The 24,852-nt window shown below is 51.9% G+C and overlaps 1 protein-coding gene across 1 annotated transcript in view; it reads left to right on the top strand.

The window, feature by feature from the left end:
• The window catches only part of STX1A (syntaxin 1A), a 75,042-nt gene that overhangs the window by 34,232 nt on the left and 15,958 nt on the right, over positions 1–24,852 (top strand). The window contains exons 4-5 of the mRNA XM_068210151.1: positions 22,022–22,096; positions 24,704–24,777. Of these exons, the coding sequence (XP_068066252.1) occupies positions 22,022–22,096; positions 24,704–24,777 (149 nt within the window). The remainder of the gene's footprint in view (positions 1–22,021; positions 22,097–24,703; positions 24,778–24,852) is intronic.

The raw sequence follows: 24,852 nt of genomic DNA on the forward strand, positions 1-24,852 counted from the left end.
CACACACACAAGGAGATTTGTGCCATTTCCCATAACCCAAAGGCTGCTTGTTTTGGTTTCCTGTCACCTCCATGGTCCCAGTCTGAACCTGGGACCTGGAAGCCTTTTCCTCTCAGGTCTGGTCAAAAGTGATGGGTATCATAGAATCATAATATCACAGAGTGGTTTGGGTTGGAAGAGACCTTAAAAGCTCATCTTGTTCCACCCCCTGCCATGGGCAGGGACACCTTCCCCTATCCCAGGATGCTACAAGTCCCATCTGACCTGGTACCAGATTTGAAACTTTTTCCTCTGCCCTTCAAACCACAGCCATGAAGGGAGCAGCTGCAGGGGAAAGTTATGATAGAAAATAACCAAATCCTGACATGCCCACATACCAGAGTGAGCCTGTGTCAGTTCCAGCCTTTCTCTAGTGCCATGACATGAAACCATTCCTCATTCTGTGCCTGTGGGCAATGGTTTGAATACTCTTTGACTTTTTTTTGCAATGTGAAAAGTTTTTGAGTTGTGTCAGTATTTCAAAACTTGCAATAATGAGTTGGATATTACAAGGTGGATAGGTTGTGTCAAAGGGTTTCCAGTGCCAACAATTATTGGTCTTTATTCTCTTAAATTAAGGGTTGCCTTAAAAGATTGATCATACAAAGGCTCAGGAGAAGGAAGACCTTAACCCCAGGTACAGAGCCCCTGGGTTCGAGAAGGAGCTGACCCTGAGGAGTCTCTGGAGCTCTGAGGGCAGTTGAGGCAGCATAGATGCTTTAGCATTTATCTGGAGCAAAAAAGCAGAGATGAGAAGACAGTGCAGTTTGTATCTGTGGTTACTTCAATTAGTCAGGGGATAGAAACCCACGGGTTTCTCCTAAAATGTCTCCTAAAAGTCAGAGCAGGGGCAGACTGGCTGGAAATGGTTTTTCTGTGCTCCCTTTGCCTTTGGCTTGTTGAACAAGCTGTGATGCTGCCTGCTCTTCTCAGCTGCAGGGAGCTGCTGTTCTCAGACTGACAGGTGTTCTCTTTGAAGCTTTTTGTTGGAGAAACAAGGCTAAAGTTCCAAAGTTCTCTGTCGGCCAAAGCCCTGGTGAAAAACCATGGCTGGTGTGACCTCCGCCAGCCCTTTCCTTTCTTGTCCTTTTTAGCCTAGTGAGAAGGTTTTGAGGAGAGGTGGCAATGTCAAGACTTGAAAGGCTCCTCTTTCCGTGGGAGGAGCAGCAGAGCCAGTCAGATGCTGCATCTGCTCTCTGAGGGCAGCAGAGCCTCGTCCTTGTGTGGTGGAGAACATTGTCCCCATTGTACCTCCACTTGGAAGGAGCACCAAGTCTCTGTGTCACTTCTTGTCACCCCACCTACTGTTTTGTGATGAAAGGCAATTCCAACCTCGTGCTGATACCTTGTTTTTAGGACCAGGTCTGTCCTGAGCTCAGAGTCACCTGCAAAAGCATCCTCCTGTGCTGATGGTGGAAGGTGACTCCGCGGCGCGTCGGGCAGTGATGTGGAGTAACATTTTTTTCCATTGAGGGCTTAAAAGTTTTGAATCATGATGATAAAACCAGCATGTTCCTGTGTTTGTCACCACTTCCTGATCAGGTTGGGTGTGTGAGAGAGGAGGTGGGATTTTTCTGTGCAGGTGTGGGCTTTTAGGAGGATGCAGCTGAGTGACTCATGTGTGTTCAACCCGAGTCAGAAAGTAGGACACGTTTATGCAAGGCATGTTAACATCTCTTAAAAACGCCTCAGCTATAAGAAGTGCCTTATTCTTGGCATCCATCTGGGTTCTTGCAGAGACAGTGCTTAGAGTGGGTAATGGCACCATGTGTGGATTATATATCTCACCATGACCAAAAGGAATCTGGAGCTCCCAATCTGGAAGATAATTCTGTGCTCTTGAGACTACTGCAAGGGCTTTTAATAGCTTCTGGTGCTACAGGAAAGCAGCCTGGTGGGAAAGCAAGTTGGAGAATGTAGGCAGAACATCACCCACCTTATTTTCTTCTGAATTTTAAGAAGATCCTGCTTAGTTCCTGCTGTTCCTCTTCTGCAGTGGTGGAGCCACAGCAAATGGAGCTGCTCTCAAGATTTAGCTGAGGAAGGATGTGTAAAATTTGCTCTTAATTGAAAAGAAAATGAAGTGACATTACGACCCTCCATCTTGTTCTTTTTTGTTTGCCCTGTTGTTCAGTTTTACATGAAAAAAAATGCTGATAAAGGGCTTGTCAGTGTTTGCCATTGTAGCTCCATTTCCAGGGTGTACTAGGTCTGAGCAGGGTGCTGGACACAGCCCCAAGGCCCTGGGGAGCTTCTGCTCTCTCACTAGAGAAGCTCTGATCTGCTTTTTCCAGCAGCCCAAAGTCACTGACTGTGCTGATGAAGGGCTTTCCCTCAGGACCAGCCTCCAAACCCACCACTGGTGAGAAGGTGGTCATTGATACGGATGGAGCAGCTGGGAATGATGTCCCATCAGCTGTGAGGCTGTGAGCAGCAGAAAAATGGAAAAAAAAAATCCATATTTTTATGATTGAAGTAATTTGTCATGTGAAAAATCCAAATTCTTGTGATGTAAACAGGCTTTTCAGAGCCCCTGGTGGGGTGTTCTTGCAGTCAGCTGCTCTGGCACCTCAGCTGTGGGGAATGCTGCTGCTGCCTTGCTCCGTCACTAGCAGGAGGACCATAATCCCATGATCCCCTGGCATTGGTATTCCTATTTCCAATTTCAAATATAGTAGGAGACCAACTTGGGGTCCCTGAAGGCACCAGGTTCAGAACTGTCCAGGTTTGTCTCAAGCATGACCTGGAGTTTTACGCAGCAGTTATGGCTTGGTGGGACCTGGGACTTGGGAAACGTTCCTTCTTATGTGTGCCTGGGGCTCCTAATTAATGCTGCAGGATGAATGTAAATTGAAAATCCCTTCCTGCTTTGCATAGAGGTGAAATTGTACCCAGCAGGGCTGAAGCAGGACAGCCCCATGCTGACTGCCCCTCTGCCTGAGCTGTTCTAGGCTGAGTTCCTGCTGGTGAGATGTGCTCTCTGACCTGGTCCTCCACAGGGAAATGTGAAGGGATCAAAGGACTGGAGCCCTTCTGCTCTGGAGACAGGCTGAGAGAGCTGGGGGTGTTCAGCCTGGAGAGGAAAAGGCTCTAGGGAGAGCCTGGAACCTCTTCCAGCCTAAAGGGGACTTACAAAAAGAGGGAGAGTGACTTTTTACATGCAAATAGTGACAGAACAAAGGAGAACAGTTTTAATCTAAAAGAGGGGAGATTAGATTAGATATTAAGAAGAAATTCTTACCTGTGAGGGAGGTGAGGCCCTGTCACAGGCTGCCCAGAGCAGCTGTGGCTGCCCCGTCCCTGGAATTGTCCAAGGCCAGGTTGGATGGGGCACCCTGGCATAGCCCAAGGTGTCCCTGCCCTTGGCACTGGGTTGGACTGGATCACCTTTGAAGGTCCCTCCCATCCCAAACCATTCCATGATTCTGTGATTCTCTGAAGTGCTGTGCAGGCTCCTGGTGCTCTGCTGAGCTGCTCCTGCTCTGGCACAGGCTCAACCTCTGCCTGTCCAAGCTGGGATGTGCAGATCCTGCTGTGTCTGGAGGTGGTGGAAGGAGGTTGGGAGGTCAGGTTTCCCTGTGTGGGGTGGTTCCATGTCCTCCTCCAGGACAGCTCTGTGGAGTTCCCCTATTCCCCAGGCTGGGGCAGGCTGTAAGCAAATCCACCCTTCACTCAAGCAGCCTGTGTGGCCAGTGGCCTGTGTGGCAGGGGGCTCCACGACATGGCTGGTGATGCTGATGTGTGCATTGTCTGGGAGCCTTCTCCTCCTGCATCCCCACTGCCTCCTCCTTCCTCTGGCTGCCTGTGTCAGAGCTCTGCCCTTGGCAGAGACCAAAATAGCTCCCACAGAGCTACTGAAATGTCAGGATGGAGCGGGCAGAGCTGGGCCACAGTGCTGACAAACTGCTGCTGTGTGTGCAGTGGGACCCGTGCCCAGGGAGATGTGGCCCCTTGTTAAGTGTCATCAGAGCAAGCCCTGGGGAAGCAGTGGATAAAATCTGCTGCAGAGCTGTCACCCTTGCTTGCCAGCCATCTCCTGCTGACCAGCCTCTCATTTGGGTCAATCTGGGGAAAGCACTGGTGCTGGGGAAGGGTCTCGGCCCTTATCTCTCTGTGTTGTTGGGGTGTTTGGGGGCTTCATCTGTCACGTGGCATCTTCTACAGCATAAGGGCAGAAGTTCCCACCTTACCTTGGCAGGTGGGAGATACTGAAACAACTAGGAAGAGCTTTGGAATGAGCTATTCAATCCTTGCAGGTTCCTAATGTGTAATAATTAATGGTAAGAGGAAATGTACTTGTCCCTAGTGAGATGCTGGTTGTGCCAGAGGGAAATAGCTTTGTGGCCAGTGTGTGTCGGCAATCCTGCTGAAAGGCAGCACCAGTCTGAGCTGTTATTGCTTGATATGGTGTCTTCAGTGTGAAAGGCTGGGATTTTTTTCACAAAAACTTGATGGAGATTCACCTTCTCAGAGCCATCTGGCCACAGCAGCAGCACTGCTCCAGTGGTGGACTTTTACTCCTTGATGATGTTTATTCCTGGTTGCTCCTTGCTCCTTATGGTGTGTCTGGGGGAGGGGATTAAGAGCATCCTGTGTTGCAGGACATGGACAGGCAGTCAGTTCAGAGAGAAAGGCCACTGGTGGGTGGGGGATGGCTGGACTTCCCAACCAGGCGATGCTGGTGGTCCAGGACCACAGTGCTTGCCCCAGGATTGACCCCCACAATGGGACTCATACATCATTTTGTTCCTATCCCACCCTGAATCATCTGGTCCCTGTGTCCAGCTTGGTAGCCTGGGTGAGACATACCCACATGTGCCTGGCTACTCTATCCTGCCGTAAGACCAGAGACACTCTCCTTAGTGCTTTTCCTTCCCTGCACACCTTGCTTTGAGGCACTGCAAATGTGGGAAAGGATAACTTGCAAAAAGGAGGTTGTTGGGGAAAGCCTCTCTCTCGGGGGATGGTGAGGACCAGGATACACTGTGTGTACAGTGTGGTGTACAGAATACCCTGGGTACAGCCAAATGTGGTTGGAAGATACCCCAGTGCAAATTTCCCCAAGGATTCCCCCCAGAGAATATAAATCCTGTTCCCTAAAAGGTGGAAATACCACCCTGCAGAGTGAAGGACATCCCTTCCTGCAAACTGGGGAGCGGGGAGGAGGAGGAGGAGGAGCTGCTGTGATTGTGTTGGGGTTGCTGACGTCTGGGGGATAGAATCATGGATTCATTATGGTTGGAAAAGACTTCCAAGATCATTAAGTTCTACCATTCCCCTAGCACTGCCAAGGCCCACCACTAACCTATGTCCCCAAGTACCTCATCCACATGTGTGTTTAACCCATCCAGGGATAGTGGCTCCATCACTGTCCTGGGCAGCTTTGCCAGGGCTTGACAGGCCTTTTATGAACAAATATTCCCCAATATCCAACCTAAGTCTCCCCTGGCACAACTTAAGGCCATTTCCTCTTGTCCTGTCCCTTGTTCCCTGGGGGCTGAGCCTGATCCTCACCTGGCTCCACCCTCCTGTTAGGGAGTTGTAGAAAGCAAGAAGGTCCCTCCAGAACCTCCTTTTCTCCAGGCTGAGCCCCTCCAGCTCCCTCAACCTCTCCTGGTGCTCCAGACCCTTCCCCAGCTCTTTAATGTCTTTCTTGTTATGAAGTGCCTAAAACTGAACCCAGGATTGGAGGGAATGGGGAAGGCAAATCCTGGCAAAGGAAGGAATCTGGAGAATGAATTGGCAGAGGAGAGTGAATTCCAGAGTGTGAAGATGGAGCCATGATTAAAGGAGACAGACAGAAAGAGGATCCAACATAAGAAGGGGGAGCAGGGCTTGGGGGCAGGCTGCAGGGATGTGGGGCTGGGAGAGAGTGGGAGAGTAGGTGCCGAGGGGAAAGCATGGGGAGCACCAGGAGACAGCACGCAAAAATATCGCCTGTGCAAGAGTTGGGCAGGGCGAGTGAGCCCTTGGCAGTTGTTCTGTGCCGTGCCAGGCCTGCATCCATCCTGTTTCCCCCCTCCTCCTACCCAGCCCAAGCGCATCCTTGCATTGTTCTGCAGGAATTTGTAGCATCTCTGTTATTTTCTGTTCATTCCAGTTGTGTGATTTCATCCTTCATGTTAAAGATGTGTTTGGGTTTTCTCCCGCACATCTCCTTCCTCCCTCCCCCTGTCAGAGGACACCTGCCCTGCCGAGAGAGCACGGGACAAGGACACTGTGGGAAAAGCGGGGTGGTGAAGCGGGAAGAAAGCAAGGTCCGGTGGTCCTCTTGCTTTTGGGATTCCCTGTTCCCTCCTCCGTGTGACGGGAGATTTCCCCTCCAATGAATTCCTGAGCACTGGGGCAGAGGCAGCAGTGACAGAGCAGTGACGCCGGCGCTGACGCCTGGGCTGGGGAGGAGTGGGAGGCTGCAGCGAGCGTGCCGAGGAGCACGTCGGCACCGCCGGGCACTGCCACGGCTGCGGCGTGCAGCTCCCGTGGCACACAGCTCCCACAGCCTCCAGAGCACAGGGCAGCCCTGGCACAGGGCTCCATGGAACAGGGCTCCCCTGGCACACGGCTCCCGTGGCACACAGCTCCCGTGGTACACGGCTCCCGTGGTACACAGATCCCGTGGCACACAGCTCCCGTGGCACACAGCTCCCACAGCCTCCAGAGCACAGGGCAGCCCTGGCACAGGGCTCCATGGCACAGGGCTCCCATGGCACATGGCTCTCATGGCACACAACTCCTATGGCACAGGGCTCCCATGGCACACAACTCCCATGGCACACGGCTCCCGTGGCACACGGCTCTCACAGCCTCCAGAGCACAGGGCAGCACTGGCAGAGGGCTCCATGGCACACGGCTGCCATGGCACACAGCTCCCATGGCACACAGCTCCCACGGCACAAGGCTCCCGTGGCACACAGCTCCCGTGGCACACAGCTCCCATGGCACACGGCTCCCGTGGTACACAGCTCCCGTGGCACACAGCTCCCGTGGCACACGGCTCCCACAGCCTCCAGAGCACAGGGCAGCACTGGCAGAGGGCTCCATGGCACATGGCTGCCATGGCACACAGCTCCCATGGCACACAGCTCCCACGGCACACGGCTCCCGTGCCACACAGCTCCCACGGCACACGGCTCCCATGGCACACAGCTCCCGTGGCACACAGCTCCCACAGCCTCCAGAGCACAGGGCAGCCCTGGCACAGGGCTCCATGGCACAGGGCTCCCATGGCACATGGCTCTCATGGCACACAACTCCTATGGCACAGGGCTCCCATGGCACACAACTCCCATGGCACATGGCTCCCGTGGCACACAGCTCCCACAGCCTCCAGAGCACAGGGCAGCCCTGGCACAGCTCCCATGGCATACAGCTCCCAGGGCACACAGCTCCCATGGCACAGAGATTCCATGACACAGCTCCCACAGCATTCAGAGCACAGGGCAGCTCTGACACAGACATTCCATGCCACACAGATGCCATGGCACACAGCTTCCATGGCACATGGCTCCCGTGGCACACAGCTCCCATGGCACATGGCTTCCATGGCACACAGGTCCTGTGGCACACAGTTCCCATGGCACACAGCTGATCTGGCACACAGCTCCAAATGCATGTGGCTCCCATGGCACACATCTCCCGTGGCACACAGCTCCCATGGTACAGACCTCCCACATTACTACCAGAGCACACAGTTCCCACACAGCTCCCAAGGCAGACAGCTCTCAAACCGTTCAGCTCCCACACCACACAGCTCCTGCAGCACACCGATCCCACAATGTGCAGCTCCCGTGGCACACAGCTCCTGTGGCATAGAGCTCCTACACAGCACCCAAAACACGCAGCTCCTGCAGCACACAGCTCCTATCCCACACAGCTCCTGCAGCTCCCACAGCACATGGCTTCTGCAGTTCCCATGGCACACAGCTCCCGTGGCACACAGCTCCTGTGGCACACAGCTCCCACGGCACACAGCTCCCGTGGCACACAGCTCCCACAGCACACAGCTCCCATGGCACACAGCTCCTGTGGCACACAGCTCCCATGGCACACAGCTCCCATGGCACACAGTTCCCACAGCACACAGCTCCCGTGGCACACAGCTCCCACGGCACACAGCTCCCATGGCACACAACCCCCATGGCACACAGCTCCCATGGCACACAGCTCCCGTGGTACACAGCTCCTGTGGTACACAGCTCCTGTGGCACACAGCTCTCACAGCACACAGCTCCCACAGCACACAGCTGTCACAGCACACAGCTCCTGTGGCACACAGCTCCCATGGCACACAGCTCCAGTGGCACACAGCTCCCGTGGCACACAGCTCCAATGGCAAACAGCTCCTATGGCACACAGCTATCACAGCACACAGCTATCACAGCACACAGCTCCCGTGGCACACAGGTCCCGTGGCACACAGCTCCCATGGCACACAGCTCCCATGGCACACAGCTCCCGTGGCATACAGCTCCTGTGGCACACAGCTCCCATGGCACACAGCTCCCATGGCACACAGCTCCCGTGGCACACAGCTCCCATGGCACACAGCTCCCGTGGCACACAGCTCCCATGGCACACAGCTCCTGTGGTACACAAGCTCACGTGGCATGTGACTCCCATGGCACTCAGCCCCCAGTCAGCACCTGGAGAGTGCAGGGTCGGTGGGTGAGGAGGTTCTGGGCAGAGCTGTGTGCTGGGGGATTGGTCAGAGGCTGCCAGCTGTTCAACCTGCTGGGGGAGGGAGGTCCTCAGCCAGTGGCAGGTGTGTTCCCCTGCTCCAGAACTGCATCAGGAACAAGTTGTTTCTGATTTTGGTAAATTAACAAGCAAAAGATAGAGGCAGTGAGTCAGCCTTGGGACGAGGATCGTGGAAGAGGGCCCAGCACATGTAACTCACATGCAGGCTCAGAGCTGGCTCACTCCTGTGTTTGGAGGCGTGTGTGCAGGTGGGGATGGATGGATCAAACCCTGCCTTGCTGCTGCTGTTGTCTGCAAAAAATTTTGGGCTGAAGATAAGGAGGAAATGTTGTACCATGAGGGTGGTGAGGCCCTGACACAAGTTGCCCAGAGCAGCTGTGGCTTCCCCATCCTTGGAAATGCTCAAGGCCAGGTTGGATGTGGCTTGGAGCAACCTGCTCTGGTGGAAGGTGTCCCTGCCCATGGCAGAGGATTGCAATGAGATGAGCTTTAAGGTCCCTTCCAATCCAAACCACCCTACAAGTCCACGGCTATATGAAAAGATCCTTGAACAAGTACCCAGCACTGTGAGGTGGATCTTTTTCCCCCTTTTTGACCTTTCCCTGAGAATGAGCCATTTGGATCTCTCAAATTTACAGGGCAACCTGTGGGTTATACCTTCCTTCCAACTTGTAATTTTGGGCTATCCCATTTCCTTGAGTTAGTGAAGTCTGAAGAAGCTGCCAGACGACCACTATGCAGGGATGATGGCTGCAGCTGACACTGACTGCAGGTGACAGTGGCTGCAGGATGTCCTTAAAGCCCTTCCTAGCTATTGTGACCTGCCTGTGTGTTGTCCTTACTGAGACCTGACAATTTGAATGAAATAACACGGTTCCCTGCACCTCAGTCAGTGTTTAAAAATATAAATCATGCTTTTTTTTTTTTTTTTAAGGAATAAAATCTGGCTTCGGAAGGTTCAGGTGTCTGCATTCTTTGTGGGTGCATTTTGAGTCTTTATTTCACACTTGCTACTGTGGGTACCAACTGCAGCATCTCAAGTGCGCTCCCAGCTGAAGCTCTGGGAGGTAGGACTACTTCTGGTCAGTTTTTTTCTGCCAGTGCTATAAAAAGTTTTCAGCCAGAGGTAATACTTGCTCTTTATCATGGAAATGTGCAACTCTAAAAATAACCTTTCCACAAATCCCCAGCTGGCTTCCTTTCTGCACAAAGCCCTGTGTCTCTCTGTCCAAACGGGCTCACTGAGTGTCACCTTGTGCAGGGGTGAAGGACTTTGCTCCCTCCTGAGTCCCTCCATCAGGCTCTCCTTCTCCCCCATCCTTTGGGATGCTCAATCATAGGGCCCCTCATGGGCACAGAATCACTCTCCCATCTGGAACAGTTTAATACAGCATTTGGGCTGTGTCTGATTTTGGAAAGAGCTGTGGTGTGTCCTAGGACCTGGGGAGGGATGGGTAAAGTGCCTTAGGATACTGAAGTACAGGAGTAAAGTTGCCAAAAGCATGAGAGCCTCATGGAGTTGAACTAGGTCAAAACCAAGGTCCTGCATCTGGGTCAGGGCAATCCCCAGTGCCAGAACAGACTGGTAGACTGGGGGATGGATGGATGGATGGATGGATGGATGGATGGATGGATGGATGGATGGATGATGGATGGATGGATGATGGATGGATGATGGATGGATGGATGGATGGATGGATGGATGGATGGATGGATGGATGATGGATGGATGGATGATGGATGGATGATGGATGGATGGATGGATGGATGGATGGATGGATGGATGGATGGATGATGGATGGATGGATGATGGGTGGATGATGGAGGGATGGATGGATGGATGATGGGTGGATGGATGATGGGTGGATGGATGGATGGATGATGGATGGATGGATGGATGAGGGATGGATGGATGATGGATGGATGGATGATGGGTGGATGGATGATGGATGATGGATGGATGGATGGATGAGGGATGGATGGATGATGGATGGATGGATGATGGGTGGATGGATGATGGATGATGGATGGATGGATGAATGAATGGATGATGGGTGGATGGATGATGGATGGATGGATGGATGGATGGATGGATGGATGGATGAGGGAGGGATGGATGGATGATGGGTGGTTGGATGGATGGATGATGGATGGATGGATGGATGGATGGATGGATGGATGGATGGATGGGTGGATGGATGAATGGATGGATGGATGGGTGGATGGATGAATGCAGAAAAGGACTGGAGGATTCTGGTGGGTGACAAATGGGACTTGACCTAGCCATAGGCACTGGCACCCCAGGAAGCCAAGTGTCTCCTGGGCTCACCCTCAGCACTGTGGGCAGCAGGAGAGGGAGGGGATGTTCCCCCTCTGCTCTGCTCTCCTGAGACACCCTGGAGCTACCTCCAGCTCTGGGGTCCCAGCACAGGACAATGGTGTTAAACTGAGGGTGGAATCAGATTGGACATGGGGGAAAAATGTCAGACCATGAGGGGCTGGTGCAGGTTGCCCAGAGAAGCTGTGGTTGCCCCATCCAACCTGGAAGTGTTTAGGCCAGATTGGACCAGGGTTGGAGCAACCTGGTCTAGTGGAAAGTGTCCCTGCCCATGGCAGTGGGTTGTACTGGATGATCTTTGAAGGTCACTTCCAACCCAAACCACCCTGTGAGTCCATGATCCTGTGATTGAAGCTTGGGACAAAAAGGAATTATTTAATTGCTCCAGATGTCTCTGTTTACGAGAAAAGTTAAAACCTTACTGAATTGCAGTTGCTGTCTGTGATCCAAAATTCAGCCTAGATTGTGTTCCGCAGACATGAAAGAAAGATTTGTTTGGAGGAAGTGTGAAATATCTTTGTCACAGCCTGGGAGAAGGACCCTTTGAGGGCAGGTCTCAGGAGCAGGGACACTCAATCATCTGGATGGTCCTTTCTTGCTCCTTGATATCAAGTGCTCACAGAATAAATTTAAAGCACTTTATCCTCCCTACATACCTCAGTGTTTCTTACCACTTCTTTGTACCTCCTACTCTTGGAGTTTCACTTGCCATGGATTTACATTGGCCTGTGTTCTCCCATGCGTGGTGAGGAGGAGAATATTTTCCCACCTTCTCCCAGTGTCACAGAAACTGGAGCTGGGAGTCACAGGGAGCCAGAAAACCCACCTAGCAGTGGCCTGAAGGACAAGCTGAAGTTTTCTTTAGATGCTTAAAGAAGAGCAGAACATCTCAACCATTTTGGTGCATTAGTAAAGGAAAGTGGGAGAATAATGCAGAAAGGACACAAACATATGGGAAACACTTTCCCTTTTTTTTGGGAAATACATGATGTATCTTATGCTGATTAAATTCCAACATTCCAGCAGTAAATCAGTTTGTTGCTAAACAGTTGATACCAAAAATAGACTCTGCTGGAATCAGTCTGCCTGAAGGTATTGATTGGGAAGTTTTCCAGGAGCTGAGTAAGATGGTGCCTTTGCCATTAGTGTTGATTTCCAATAATTTCTGGCATGCCTAGTGGGCACTGGGAGTTTGGGAGGTAGAAGAGCATCGATTCTAAAGAGAGAGGGAATGAGCTGGGTAATTATTGAATGATTAAACTGACCTTGCTTTGGAGTAAAATAATGGAGTATTCGAAGTGGAATTTGATCAGGAGAACTAAAGAAGGTAAGACAGTGCAGTCAGTGTTATAAAAATAGAGCTGAGGAGCTTTAGTTGGTACCTGTGCCCTCAGTGTCTGTGGGAGGGCTGGGGCAGCTTTGGTCCATGTGAGCTCCAGCACTCCAGCTCAAGTGCCCTGTGTCCATCCTGGAGCTGCCAAGGGTTTGTGTGTGGCTCCAGGCAGAATGGGAGCAGGCAGTGGAGGGACTGGTTCCTCTAGAGCCTGGAGCTAACAGGATGAATGGAAGGGCTTGGAGGAGAGCCATAGGGAAGGCAGAACAGGGAAGGAGTGTTTGTTCATCAGCCAGCTAATTGCTCCAGGAGAGCAACTTTGGGGATGATGCTGCAGGGCTGAGAAGCTCTGACAGATGGGCACGTTTGCAGCAGGTGGGAGCAGCCATCCACAGCCCTTTCCTTGCATGAATGTTGCTGTCTTAATTGGGTGCCCCTCCTGAAGGTGGGGTGAGTCCCAGGGGTGCAGCACCCGTCCTCTCCCCCACAGCCCTCGCTGGATCCTGTGCTTCCATCAGGGCTTCCATCAGATCCATTGCCTGCTTTTAATTAAAAAATCTCCCAAACTCCCCCTGCTCTGAGCTGTTTCCTGCCAGCTCCATGACCTCCTGCTTTCCCAACAGCCGCTCCAGTGGAGCTGGAAGCTGGAAAGGCAGTGTGGGATGTGTTGGGCTGAGGATGCTGGAGATGAGCTGTGGGTCTGGGTTTGCTGCTGTGTTTGAGGCAGGAGGCTCCATGAGCTCTCTGCTGGCAGGATGGGCAGCCGATTTTGGGAGCCAAGTTGTTACAGGAGTTGGGTTCAAGTTCATGTCAGTGTACAGGCATTAATTATGTCATTTATACATGATGCTCCTTCATCCCTCAGTGTTTACAAACTGGTGTTCTAGTGTTAATTGGGGGGAAAAAAATGAGATCCAACTTTCTCTGAAAACAGAAACCAGAGCAAGGCACTGCACTGGCTCTGCTCTGCCACCCTTGCATTGGGCTGTCACCAAACCAAGGTCCTTTGGTGTGAGCACTGTGATTCCCTCATTTATGCTGTTGAGTTATAAACAGCCAGCAAGTGGCTGCAGAAGAAGCTGTTGGTACCAGCAGTGTTGGTACCAGGGCAGGCAGCATCCATCTGTGCTGGGCACTAATCCTGTGTCCAGTTCTGGGCCTCTCACTGCAACAAAGACATCGAGGGGCTGGAGCATGTCCAGAGAAGGGAGTGGAGCTGGGGAAGGGTCTGGAGCACCAGGAGCAGCTGAGGGAGCTCTCTCTGGAGAAAAGGAGGCTCAAGGAGGCCCTTCTCACTCCCCTTAACTCCATGACAGGAAGGGGCAGCCAGGTGGGGGTCAAGCTCAGCTCCCAGGGAACAAGGGACAAGGCAAGAGGAAACAGCCTCAAGTAGAGCCAGGGGAGGTTTAGATTGGATAGTAGGAAAAAATTCTTCACTGACAGAGTGGTTAAATCTTGTCACAGGACTGTGGTGGAGTCACCATCCCTGGAGGTGTTCAGTGAACAACTGGATGTGTGGTGCTGTGGTTTAGTGGGCATGGTAAAACCCTTTGGTCAAAGGTTGGTCTTGATGATCTTGAATGTCTTTCTCAACCTTGATGATTCAGTGACTCTGTGGTTAACACAGAGCACAGCTCTCCTTTCATCCTGAGATTGGCCTCCTGTGGGAATTTTCCGGCTCTGAGGCCAGTTTGGAGCAGCAGGAACAGTCAGAGGAAGATGAGCACAGAATGAGAGCATCCTGAAGGTGTTCAGGATAGCTGTCTCAGCAGCAGGCTATAGAAGGGCTGAGCTGGGCTTGGTACACGAGGATGCCCATGGCCACTCTGCTGTTACAAGCCCAGTTATTGGTAGAAAGCCCCCAGTGTCCAGCCAGTGGCCTCAGACTGTGCTTCTCAGTGACTGGACTGGCCTGGCAACCTGTGGGGATCCTGCTGGGAGTCCAGACTTTGGGAAACAGGATCCATCACCACTGGTATCAAATGTTGCTATATAAATGCAATTTCACTGCAGGTGCCAGCTTTTCATTTCCTATGAATATGTTATAGGAACTCAGTTAAATGTCCCATCCCTGGAAGTGTCCAAAACCAGGTTGGGCAGGGTTTGGAGCAACCTGGCCTAGTTGAAGATGTCCCTGCCCATGGCAGGGCATTGGAATGATCTTCAAGGTGCTTTCCTGCCCAGACCACCCTGTGACTCTAGGATTCTGTGATCTCACCTGCTTCCTTTTTAATCATGTAAAAAGTCAAAAGCTACAATTTAATCTCTTCTGGATCACCCCAGAACACAGCCAGGTGGATGCATGAGGGGTGTTTCAGGGTGTACCTTTCATCCTAGGGGATCCCACAAGCTTTTCAGACCCTTCTGTGCATCATGTCTGTTCTGCTCCTGTGTAAAAGCCTGGGCATTTTGCACTGACCTTCAGCCTTGGCAGCGTCTCTCCTTGCTGCACCTTGCACAGGATTTGTTCCTGGAATGCAGGAAGTTAAAAATCCCAGGGCTTCTGGTCCTTCCTGGCAGTACTGGTTGTCTCCCATGCCCAGCTCCTGGCAAAGGCAGATGGATGGCCTTGCCATCTCCTGTTTCTACAGCTTGGCAGGCAGCTGAAGCTCCTTGTGTTGCTCCTGCATGGATGGGACAGGCCTGGCTCTGCTTGGAGCAGGGGTTGAGCAGTTCTCTCCTGTCCCCCTCTGCCTTTTCCCCATTCTGTCATACCTGCTGCAAATGGTTGTGTTGGTCAGAGTTGAAAAAAATTCTAGAAAATTAGGAAAGGGTTGAGTCAGCATCCGATGTTTTTGTTCCTGTTTTCGACAGCTTGAATCAATAAATTGCAATGTGAAACTGAGCTCTGTTTCCAAGAATAAATGTCAGCCTTTGGGAACTGAAGGACTGCACAGAGGTCACTGATGTCCGAAATCTCTTTTGGCAAATGAGACTTCAGCTAGAAAGTCCCTTCTCCACAGAGCTGCTCTCCATCCATCCATCCATCCATCCATCCATCCATCCATCATCCATCCATCCATCCATCCATCCGTCATCCATTATCCATCCATCATCCATCCATCGATCCATTCATCCATCCATCCATCCATCCATCCATCCATCCATCCATCCATCATCCATCCATCTATCCATCCATCATCCATTATCCATCCATCATCCATCCATCCATCCATTCATCCATCCCTCATCCATCCATCATCCATCCATCCATCCATCCATCATCCATCCATCCATCCATCCATCCATCATCCATCCATCCATCCATCCATCCATCCATCCATCCATTCATCCATCCCTCATCCATCCATCATCCATCCATCCATCATCCATCCATCCATCCATCCATCCATCCATCATCCATCATCCATCCATCATCCATCCATCCATCCATCCATCCATCCATCCATCATCCATCCATCCATCCATCCATCCATCCATTCATCCATCCCTCATCCATCCATCATCCATCCATCCATCCATCCATCCATCATCCATCCATCCATCCATCCATCATCCATCATCCATCCATCCATCCATCCATCCATCCATCCATCCATCCATCATCCATCCAACATCCATCCATCCATCCATCCATCCATCCATCATCCATCCATCATCCATCCATCATCCATCATCCATCCATCCATCATCCATCCATCCATCATCCATCCATCCATCCATCCATCCATCCATCCATCCATCCATCCATCATCTATCCCTCATCCATCCATCCATCATCCATCCATCCATCCATCCATCCATCTATCCATCATCCATCCATCCATCCATCCATCATCCATCCATCATCCATCCATCCATCCATCCATCCATCCATCCATCATCCATCCATCATCCATCCATCCATCCATCATCCATCCATCCATCCATCCATCCATCATCCATCCATCCATCCATCCATCCATCATCCATCCATCCATCATCCATCCATCCATCCATCCATCCATCCATCATCTATCCCTCATCCATCCATCCATCATCCATCCATCCATCCATCCATCATCTATCCATCCATCCATCCATCCATCCATCATCCATCCATCCATCCATCATCCATCCATCATCCATCCATCATCCATCATCCATCCATCCATCATCCATCCATCCATCATCCATCCATCCATCCATCCATCCATCCATCCATCCATCATCTATCCCTCATCCATCCATCCATCATCCATCCATCCATCCATCCATCCATCTATCCATCATCCATCCATCCATCCATCCATCATCCATCCATCATCCATCCATCCATCCATCCATCCATCCATCCATCATCCATCCATCATCCATCCATCCATCCATCATCCATCCATCCATCCATCCATCCATCATCCATCCATCCATCCTTCCATCCATCATCCATCCATCCATCATCCATCCATCCATCCATCCATCCATCATCTATCCCTCATCCATCCATCCATCATCCATCCATCCATCCATCCATCCATCATCTATCCATCCATCCATCCATCCATCCATCATCCATCCATCCATCCATCATCCATCCATCATCCATCCATCCATCCATCCATCCATCCATCCATCCATCCATCATCCATCCATCATCCATCCATCCATCCATCCATCCATCCATCCATCATCCATCCATCCATCATCCATCCATCCATCCATCCATCATCCATCCATCCATCCATCCATCCATCCATCCTCCATCCATCCATCATCCATCCATCCATCCATCCATCCATCCATCATCCATCCATCCATCCATCCATCCATCCATCCCTCCATCCATCATCCATCCATCATCATCCATCCATCCATCCATCCATCATCCATCCATCATCCATCCATCATCATCCATCCATCCATCATCCATCCATCATCCATCCATCATCCATCCATCCATCCATCCATCCATCCATCCATCCATCCATCCCCCAGTCTGTGCTGGTACTGGGATTGCCCTGGCCCAGGTTCAGGACCTTTCTCGCCAATCTCATCACTACTACCTTGTAAAACAGATTTCATTTGCATTGCTTTAAGGCCGTGAAACACTGTGGAAGATGTTTCTGCCAACTCCCTAGAGTTCCTAGGAAGGATTCCTTTTTATTTGCTCCCAGAGACCAGATGATCCTTGTGGGGCTTTCAGGTCTGTGCTTCCTCTTTGCATTCACCTTTAACAAATACCCAACCTTCCATAAATGAAAGTTCTTAGACAAACAAGAAACTTTTTTTTTTTTTAATTTTCTTCAAGGAACTGTTCCAAGGATCTTCTTTCATTTTTTATTGAAAGAGCTAAATCTTTGCCAAAAGATCCTTCCAGCCTTGCCAGGTAACTCAGCTGGGAATTAGCCTGGAATTGCACTTTTCTTGATGATTTTGGTTGGTAACTGTCAGTAAAGACTTGAAGGTTGCCGAGGTGAAGTTTCTTAGTCCCAGCAAAGAGTCAAGAGCTGAGCACCTAAGCAAAGTCACTGTCACCACAATGTCCAGAGAGATACAGTGACAGTACCTGTGAAGGGTGGAGGTCTGTGCCTGCCAGCACCTGCCTGCTCTCCTGCCTGCTCTTTTGCCTTCTTGTGTGTTCCTTCCTCCCTGCCTGCTCCTGCCTGCTCCTTCCTGTGTGCCTGTTCCTCCCTTCTGCTTCTGCCTACTTCTTCCTGCTCGTTCTTGATCCTGCCTGCTCCTGCCTGCTCCTGCCTTCTCCTGCTGGCTCCTATCTGCTTTTGCCTTCCTGCTCCTGCCTGCCTATTCCTGCCTGCTCCTGCCTATTCCTGCCTGCTCCTGCCTGCTCCTGCCTATTCCTGCCTGCTCCTGCCTATTCCTGCCTATTCCTGCCTGCTCCTGCCTGCTCTTGCCTGCTCCTGCCTGCTCCTGCCTATTCCTGCCTGCTCCTGCCTGCTCCTGCCTGCTCCTGCCTGCCTATTCCTGCCTGCTCCTGCCTGCTCCTGCCTGCTCCTGCCTGCCTATTCCTGCCTACTCCTGCCTGCTCCTGCCTGCTCCTGCCTGCTCCTGCCTGCTCCTGCCTATTACTGCCTACTCCTGCCTGCTCCTGCCTGCTCCTGCCTGCTCCTGCCTGCTCCTATCTGCTTTTGCCTTCCTGTTCCTGCCTGCCATCTCCTGCCTGCCTGCAGGGTTACCAGCCTGGCCTGAGTTTCTGCTCTCTGTCACACAGGGGCCTCATTAGCTGTTGGCAGAGGGAGGAGAAAGAGTTTGTGCCCTTGCCTCCACCCCTGCCTGCTCCCTCACTGCCTGGGCTCCCTCACAGGCAGGTCACAGCAGGCCCTGGGGCTTCTCAGGGGTGTAAGAATCGACCTTGGACCAAAGATTCCTCTCTCCCAGCAGAGACACGTGGCCATGGGGATGGACATCTCTGCTCTCGCTGTGCTCAGTGCCAGTGGGAATGGAGCAGACATCCTGGGTGAGCTATGGGATGTGGGGACCTTGACTCATCCTCTGAAACATCCCGTCTGCCCCCTCCGTGCCACCCTGGCATGAAGGGATGCTGGCCATAGCCTGGCAGTGTTGTGGTACTTCAGCTTCCCGTGGCTGTATGTCACTCTCTGGGAATGGTTAAATACATCTGAGTGAGTCACTTAAACAGACAGCGTGGATGTGAAAATAATTGTCTGGGCAGCCTGTGCCTGCCAGGCCGCCAAGTAATCCTCACACGGCCTGTGACTCAAAGCAAGCCAGAAGGAGTGTTCTTCATGCTGCTCAGTTGGAAATTTTTGAGGGAAGGCACCCAGCCCTGTTCCCTGTCCACTCCTTCCATCAGTGTGGTCTTGTGGCCCTTGCTGGCTCCCTGAGTGGCCAGCACAGGCCCGTACTCAGCACTTGTCCCGTGTGTCCTCAGTGGCAGCTTCACGGCAGTGTGTCACACAATCATAATGGACCTTAAAGACCATCTCATATCTCATCTCATCTCTTCCCATCTCATCCCCCTGCCATGGGCAGGGACACCTTCCACTAGACCAGGTTGGTCAAGCCCTGTCCAGCCTGGCCTTGGACACTTCCAGGGATGGGGCAGCCACAGCTGCTCTGGGCAGCCTGTGCCAGGGCCTCAGCACCCTTACAGGGAGCAATCTCTTCCCAATGTCCCATCCATCCCTGCCCTCTGGCAGTGGGAAGCCATTCCCTGTGTCCTGTCCCTCCATCCCTTGTCCCCAGTCCCTCTCCAGCTCTCTGGGAGCCCCTGTAGGTGCTGGAAGGAGCTCTGAGGTCTACCCAGAGCCTTCTCCTCTCTAGGCTGAGCACCTCCAGCTCTCCCAGCCTGGCTCCAGAGCAGAGGGGCTCCAGCCCTCGGAGCATCTCTGTGGCCTCCTCTGCACTTGCTCCAGTAGCTCCACATCCTTCCTAGGCTGGGGTCTCCAGAGCTGGAAGCAGGTCTACAGGTGAGGTCCCACAAGAGCAGAATAGAGGGGGGGATCCCTCAGCCCGAACTGACAGGGAGAAGGGAGGTACCTGGCAGTGAGTTATGTGAAATTTTCAATAGAATTGAAGGTGGATATGGGTGGGAAGGGACCTTGGAGGCCCCTGGCCAGTCTCCTCCAGCAGGTCCAGTGGTCAGCCTTTCACCCAGCCTTGTGCTGAATATCCCTAAGGACAGACATCCCACGGCCTCTCTGCATCTGGTATTTGACCACCATCATGGATGTTTTTCTTCTTAATATCTAATTTGCATTTTGCTTGTCCCAGCTTGGTCAAGCATTGCTTGTCCTCTCCCTGTGCACCTCCAAGCTTCAGTAGGAAGCTGAATGTCACCTCCAAGGACCAGCAGGACACCTGGCCCCAGCTCCCCTCACTCTCCTGCACGGTGGTCTCAGACCACAGTAGGAGCCCCCTTGGCTTTCCTCTTTCCAGGTGAACAGTCCCAGCTCCCAGCCCATCCCCGTGTCCATGGCAGCCTGTTGTCTCCAGCACTCCTGGTCCTTGTCTGCTTACCCAGCCTGGATGGCTACAGGGAGTTACTCAGCTCAGGCTGGTTTATTTCTATATTAAAAAATATTTATTAATTCCTTGTTATTGCAGTTATTAATTTCTTATTATAACAGTTTCTTATTTTTATTGCTTTGCTAGTATTGCAAATTCTTTCAAGAAATTTCTTCATGTTACAATTTGTTATTATTTCTCTATTTCTTATTATTACACTTTTTTTTAAGAATGGGGAAAAAATAATGAGTCACTTAAATAAGAACTTAAACTGAAAATGTCCTATTCCTTCCACTGCATTTGTGCCCATTCTCCAGCAAATATCCTGAGGTGAAAGACTTCACAGATGTGTTCATTGTCTCCTTTTCCCAATAGTGCTGAAGCTTGTAGCTTAGGGATGGGAATTTGTACAGCCTCCAGAACAATAGGACCTTCCCCCAAAACATTCCCATCATCAGGATTTTCTAATTATGCCTGTGACTGGCAGCTGGCATCAGAACCATTGACATGAGTCAGTCAATATGCCTCAGCTCTATTAAACAGAGTTTTATTTAATTAAGTCTCAATCTCATCAAAATCAAGAGGGAGTGTTGGGGTGGCAGCAGGGAGAGCTGCACTGGCAGACCACAGGTAGGTCCCAGCTTTCTGGGCTTGGGGCTGTGCCCCTGCTCCAGCCCTGCTGCTGTGCACAGGGGCTCTGGCAGTTCTGAAGCACCATTGGTGAGGGGCACATCTGCAAATCCTGGCTTCTTTCAGAACACGCTTGTTTCTGGGAGAGGAACCTGTATAAGGTCACAAAGCCACAGAATGGTTTGGGTTTGAAGGGAATTTGAAAGGTTCCACCCCCTGCCATGGACAGGGACACTTATCATTAGACCAGGTTACTCCAAGCCCCATCCAGCCTGGCCTCGGGCACTTCCAGGGATGGGACAGCCACAGCTTCTCTGGGCAAGCTGTGCCAGGGCCTCAGCACCCTTACATTTCTTCCCCATGTCTAACCTGACCTCATTCTTGTTCAATTTAGCACCTGTGTTGGGCCCCAGAGCTGGAAGCAGCTGGAGGTCTCAGGAGTGTGGGGAGAGTCCAGCACGGAGCATGGGGTGGTGGTAGTGGCTCCAGTCTGCACTGTGGGAGTGCTCCCAGTGTAGGGGCAAGAGTGCTCCCGGTCTGGGGGTGGAAGTGTTCCCTGTCTGGATGTGGGAGTGCTCCCAGTCTGGGAATTGGGAGTGTTCCCTGTCTGGATGTGGGAGTGCTCCCAGTCTGGGGGTGGAAGTGTTCCCTGTCTGGATGTGGGAGTGCTCCCGGTCTGGGGGTGGAAGTGTTCCCTGTCTGGATGTGGGAGTGCTCCCAGTCTGGGAATTGGGAGTGTTCCCTGTCTGGATGTGGGAGTGCTCCCAGTCTGGGGGTGGAAGTGTTCCCTGTCTGGATGTGGGAGTGCTCCCGGTCTGGGGGTGGAAGTGTTCCCTGTCTGGATGTGGGAGTGCTCCCAGTCTGGGGGTGGAAGTGTTCCCTGTCTGGATGTAGGAGTGCTCCCGGTCTGGGAATTGGGAGTGTTATCAGTCAGGGGTTGGAAATCCTTCCAGTTAGGGGGTTGAAGTGCTCACAGCTCTGTTCTCTACACTCTGCAGGGCAGCAGATTTTAGTGGTGTCTGCAGCACATCCATGTTTGCTCTTTCCTCTCTCCCCAGAAACGAAAGAGGAGCTTGAAGAGCTGATGTCTGACATAAAGAAGACGGCGAACAAAGTGCGCTCCAAGCTAAAGAGTGAGTGCTGGCCTGTGATGGAGCTGTGGGGCTCTGCCTGGAGCACTCTTGTCCCAGGCTGGAAATACTCCCAGGAATGAGCATTACCTTCCCTCTCTGCTGTATCCTCCAGATGCTTTTATCTGCCCTTTGTGAATTTGCACCCTTGTGCCCTGTTCCCAGAATGGAATTGAGGGAATGGGGCCAGGAGCCAGGTGGGCTCTGAGGCCTGTGCCATGCTGCTGGCAGGGGTTGGACACTGGGCAAACCCCCAGCTTGGCCAAAGCTTCTCTTCAGGTCTGGGTGAGTGAACAGGTGCTGCTGTGGGATGTGGTGCAGGATGTGACCTTCAGTTTCCACTACTGGAAGAGTCAGTCAGTCTCTGAGGTGTGGGAACAAGGTGGCTGTCAACCCTTGTCTGGGTGGTCAGGGTTGTGCTGGAGCACTCAGACAACCCAGAATTCCAAGACTGGACTCCAGGGGACTGAGGGAGTCTGAGAGGATGGCAGCATCTTGAGACAGGAGACGGGTCACCCCTGGCACCTCGTATTTGCCAGTGGTGGTCTTGGACATCAGTCTGGGATTTGGTTGGCATTGGTCCAGAAGACGTGGCTGTGTCTGAAGGCTAGGAGAGGAGCTGGTGCTTCCCCCAAGGTGGCAGTGTCCTCACAAATCCCAGGGTTTTGTGGAAGTCTCGCAGTCATGGAGCACTCAGATATGCCTGGAGCCCTTCGTTAGGGCACCACTGGTGTGGCCATGTCCCATGTGTGGGCCAGGAGACCTCTACCTCTGTTGTTCCCATGCTCCCTTTGTCCTCCTAACACATGATCTCAACTAGAGCCAGGAAGGAGAGCCAGGGGCCATCTTATCTTTTCCATAGTCCAAGGGATCCATTCCTATGGCCCTGGACACACTGGGATCCCTGGTCACAGGGTTTGGCCTTAAAAAAACAAAAATCCTTTTCCATAAATGTTTTGTTCAGTGTTTTATAAGGGACTTTGAAAGCCTGAAGGATTGCAGGACAGGCTCCTGTTTCCTGCTTCCAGAAAAGCCTCTCTGGTATCATATTTACCTGGAGCAGCAGATGACTAGTCCTTGTGCTTTGTCCCAAATAGCCTCATGGCCAGCATGATCAATGACAGAAAACAGTCAGGACTGATCAAAAACAACATCTGCTGACAACAAACTGACTTCTTCAGGCCAGACATTACTCATGCAGGGGCTAATTCTAATTGCTAGCTTCTTGGGAAAATATGATTTTACTCATTATCAGAAATGCCCAGTGTTTGCCAATACCATTCCATGGGGATGGGGAGGGCTCTGTGACCAGTGTGAAGGAAGCCATGTCACTGATGAAATACACTGAGCTCTGCTGGAGGGTGAGGGTGAGCCCTGCTGCAGGAGGAACCTGCCCTGTGCTGGGCTTGAGGGACCTGCTCCAGCATGGAAAGTGCTGGGCTCTGAGAGCTGTGGGACATCAGTGTTGGGAATGGGGTCTTCAGCCAGACTCCGGGGATGCCACCAGCTCACATGGCTGGTTTAGGTGGAGATGTGTGTCTCTGCACAGTGGCCAGCCTGCTGATGGGAGCTTTCTTCCAAGTTTTATAAGCCCCTGCAATTAAGTCTTTGAATTAGTATGTCCTGAGCTGGCCTTGAGGAGCAGCTTTCATAGAATCCTGGAATGATGGCATGGTTTGAGTTGGAAGAGGCCTTAAAGGTAATTTCATTTCACTCCCTGCCATGTACCTCCCAGTACACCAGGTTGCTGCAAGCCTTGTCTAACCTGGCCTTGGACACTTCCAGGAATGGGGCAGGATTGCATGGTCCTGCTCTGTGCCAGCCCTCCTGCCCAAAGCACCGTGGGACATGACAGTGCTCCTCCCTGCCGTGGCTCACAGGCTTTGGGCAGTGAGGGCTTCGTGTCAATTATCTTCCTAATTAAAGGGGCAGATCCCTGTGCTGCTCCATGGGTGCTCAGCACGGTGCAGGGCACTCATGCCAGCGTGGTGGGTATTCCCTGTGCCAATCCAGGCAGCTGGAAGAGCTGCTATTTTTAGGTTCCCTGGAGGAGTCTTGAGTTTTGGTATTTTGCAGAGGCACTTCAGCTCTGGATTCTCTCCTCCTGCCTCTCTGGTGGAAACAGCTCTCCAATTTGTTTGAATACTGGCAATCAAACCTAAGCAATCACACTGATTTTATGTGGCAATCCTGGCTCACCAGCCTGGGGGCGACAGAGCTGCCCTTTCAGCCCCACATCCCAGCCAGTTGCCAGGCACCAGGTGCTTTACAGTCATGAAACAGGGCTTTGCTGCCAGGCTGAATGGTGGAGTCAGGATTTGGGAAGTGCCCAATACCAGCTGCTCCTTGATCCAGTCTTTCACAGTCCCTTTGCCAAGCAATCCCTTTCCTTTGGTTAAGCACTGGAACAGGTGCTCTGGATGGTGGAGTCACCATCCCTGGAAGAGTTCGAAAAATGAGTACATGTGGCATTTGGCAGTGTGGTTTAATGGGCTTGAGGTAATCGGTGGAAAGTTGGATTTGATGATCTTGGAGGTCTTTTACAACCTTAATGATTCTGTGGTTGTTCTCCAAACAGCACAAACTAATGTGTCCTTCTGCCCTGACCAGGCATCGAGCAGAGCATCGAACAAGAGGAAGGACTGAACAGGTCATCGGCTGACCTGCGGATAAGGAAAACTCAGGTGAGCCTCTGCACCAGGGAGGGGAAAGTGGGAAGTGGCAGCTGAGGGATCCCAGGAAGTGCTGGGAGAGGAGGT

This window comes from Anomalospiza imberbis, chromosome 20 (assembly GCF_031753505.1).
Source record: "Anomalospiza imberbis isolate Cuckoo-Finch-1a 21T00152 chromosome 20, ASM3175350v1, whole genome shotgun sequence".
Lineage (NCBI taxonomy): Eukaryota > Metazoa > Chordata > Aves > Passeriformes > Viduidae > Anomalospiza > Anomalospiza imberbis.